General features: G+C 31.1%; 1 protein-coding gene across 3 annotated transcripts; it reads left to right on the forward strand.

The window, feature by feature from the left end:
• The first annotated feature begins 643 nt into the window (after positions 1-643).
• LOC106771098 (universal stress protein PHOS32) lies at positions 644-1779 on the forward strand. Of its 3 annotated transcripts, none has more exons than XM_014657002.2 (4): positions 644-855; positions 962-1029; positions 1121-1242; positions 1432-1779. In XM_014657002.2, the coding sequence occupies exons 1-4, from the start codon at positions 684-686 to the stop codon at positions 1517-1519; spliced, it is 450 nt and encodes a 149-aa protein (XP_014512488.1). In that variant the 5' UTR covers positions 644-683; the 3' UTR covers positions 1520-1779. The 3 variants fall into 3 exon arrangements, with proteins under 3 accessions (XP_014512488.1, XP_014512485.1, XP_014512486.1); XM_014656999.2 differs by having other exon boundaries at positions 645-855; positions 926-1029; XM_014657000.2 differs by having other exon boundaries at positions 645-855; positions 935-1029.
• Positions 1780-2436: the final 657 nt, after the last annotated feature.

A 2436-nucleotide genomic window follows, 5' to 3' on the forward strand; every position in this document is an offset into this window, starting at 1 on the left:
ATCCGAAATAATTTAGATTTTATAAACGCTATGTAGGAATCAGATTCAATGAATGGATGTTGTATGATTATCATTTGAGTTTTGACAACAACGAAGGGGAGTATTTACGGGCTACGAAATGTATTGATTTTTAAATTTGCAATATAAAAAAAAAATAATGATACCATAAATAATGATAATTTGATAATATTTTTTAACAACATTTTAATATCGTTGTCATTTTGTGATTGATCCAAAATTATTTTACAATCAATAATAATTTCATAAACACTAATATAGATCAGTCACAGAATGATATATACATAGTGTTAAAATGTTGACAAAAAAATATTATCAAATTATCATTATCTAATACATATACATTTTTACATTTATTTGACATAAAATATAAAAATAAAATAGTTATAAAATATAAACTTTTATATTTTTTTAAAAATAAAAAAAATAAATATAAAAAATTTAGGTGTCATCAAAAATATATTATCAAGTGAAGAAGATTAATTAAATAAATACATAAATAAATTATCCTAACAGTATCCGCAAGGGACGAGTATGTCGTTTTCAGACAAGGGTTTCACGAGTAAGCAACTATTGAATAATTGACAAGTGGATTTGGATGGGTTTATAAATAATTGGGGTTTTCAAGGGAAGTGAAAACAATTGTGGTAGTTTTGGTTTTTGAGATGGCAGGATCGTCAGAGAAGCAAGTGGTGGTGATCGGAATAGATGATAGTGAACAGAGCACGTACGCCCTCAAGTGGACCCTTGATCACTTCTTTCCGAGTCCAATCTTCAAGCTGGTTCTCGTTCACTCCAGACCCACCGCCACTTCCGCCGTGGGTCTCGCCGGACCTGGTACGTCCCTTCTGTTACTTTCTTCACTCTCCTACTTTCTTGTTTAATTCAATTCAGAACCCTTCCTTAGTGTATGTAGGTGCCGCTGAGATATTGCCTATTGTAGATTCTGATTTGAGAAAGATTGCCACCAGAGTCGTTGATTCCGCCAGACAACTTTGCATCGACAAATCTGTAATTTCATTCTTAACCTTCTTCTGTCACCGTGTTTGATTCATTCTTTATAATTTATCATCATTGGTAATTAGATCTGATTATTTCTCAGGTAGATGATGTCACAGCGGAGGTTGTGGAAGGTGATCCTAGAAATGTTCTTTGTGATGCTGTGGAAAAGTATCGTGCAGCAATATTGGTTGTGGGTAGTCACGGTTATGGAGCTATAAAAAGGTACTTGCTTTGCAGTTTTGGGTCTTAATCAGTTTTTAGATGACACTTTGTTAGTTTTTTCTTGTGAATTGGAAAACGTGAACATATGTGATGTAAAGATTTTTGAAGCTATCTGATAATTTTGTCCTTGTGTATATTCTTCCTGTAGAAGCTAGTGGTCGATTAGGTTTTGTTTGTTATTTTTTGCAGGGCTGTTTTAGGGAGTGTAAGTGACTATTGTGCTCATCATGCTCACTGCACGGTAATGATAGTGAAGAAGCCAAAAATCAAACATTGATCTACATTGTCTGTGTACGTGATACAACAATAAACATAGTCCTTACCATAATACTCATCAAATTTGGAGCTATGCTTCTTCGACTATGTCATACTTGTTCTTATGATGTAATAGACTTTACTTCTTAAGATTGAAATCATAAAATACTTCCGCTTTGTTTTGTACACAATAAGTTATTGAAGTAAATATGTTTGATTAGTTCTTTCCTGCGCAACTGGCTTGAACAGTTTCTATTTCTATGGGCAATTTCGTTTTGTTTATTTTTTGATCAGTGGAGATAGAAAAATTGATTCAATTTATTGGGTTGGTTCCTTTTATATGTTAAAAGTAAGGCTTTTTTATTTCCTACTGAAAGCTTTTGGTATGTTGATGTACCGGAGTTAATGCACTCAAATATTTATGTTTATAATTTTGGTCTCTTGTCATTTATAAGTATATTTGATGTTTTAAGTATTTATATGTTTCGAAAGATTAATTATTAAATATTATGGATAAGTTTGAATTGATTATAATTAGGTTTTTGGTTTAAACCTCCTTTTGGTCCCTAAGTTATAAGCGGATGTTCAGTTTAGTCTCCGTTTTTAAAAATGTAAATCTTTGGTCCCTAAGTTATAAAAAATGTATCAAATAAGTCAAATAATAACAACACTTTAGATTGTTCTTTGTACTTTGACCATGAACATAAAAAAAGGGATTCATTTGATACATTTTTTATAACTTAGGAATCAAAGGTTTACATTTTTAAAAGTGGGGACTAAACTGAACATCCGCTCATAACTTAGGGACCAAAAAGAGGTTTAAACCTAGGTTTTTTTATTTTTTATTTTTTATTTTTTATTTTATTTTTCTTCTTTTTCTTGATCAATACACGAGTCATTCTTGCATTAACATTTCTTCTTCTTATTGATCAATACACG

The sequence above is a fragment of the Vigna radiata genome, chromosome 8 (genome assembly GCF_000741045.1).
Source record: "Vigna radiata var. radiata cultivar VC1973A chromosome 8, Vradiata_ver6, whole genome shotgun sequence".
In the NCBI taxonomy this organism is placed as follows: Eukaryota; Viridiplantae; Streptophyta; class Magnoliopsida; order Fabales; family Fabaceae; genus Vigna; species Vigna radiata.

What these genes read in the sequence shown, in the direction of transcription:
- LOC106771098 (XM_014656999.2), top strand. Translation starts at nt 684, where the DNA reads ATGGCAGGATCGTCAGAGAAGCAAGTGGTGGTGATCGGAATAGATGAT. An exon ending in CGTGGGTCTCGCCGGACCTG is followed by an intron (nt 856 to 925) that starts GTACGTCCCTTC and finishes ACCCTTCCTTAG; the next exon opens with TGTATGTAGGTGCCGCTGAG. An exon ending in GGTTATGGAGCTATAAAAAG is followed by an intron (nt 1,243 to 1,431) that starts GTACTTGCTTTG and finishes TATTTTTTGCAG; the next exon opens with GGCTGTTTTAGGGAGTGTAA.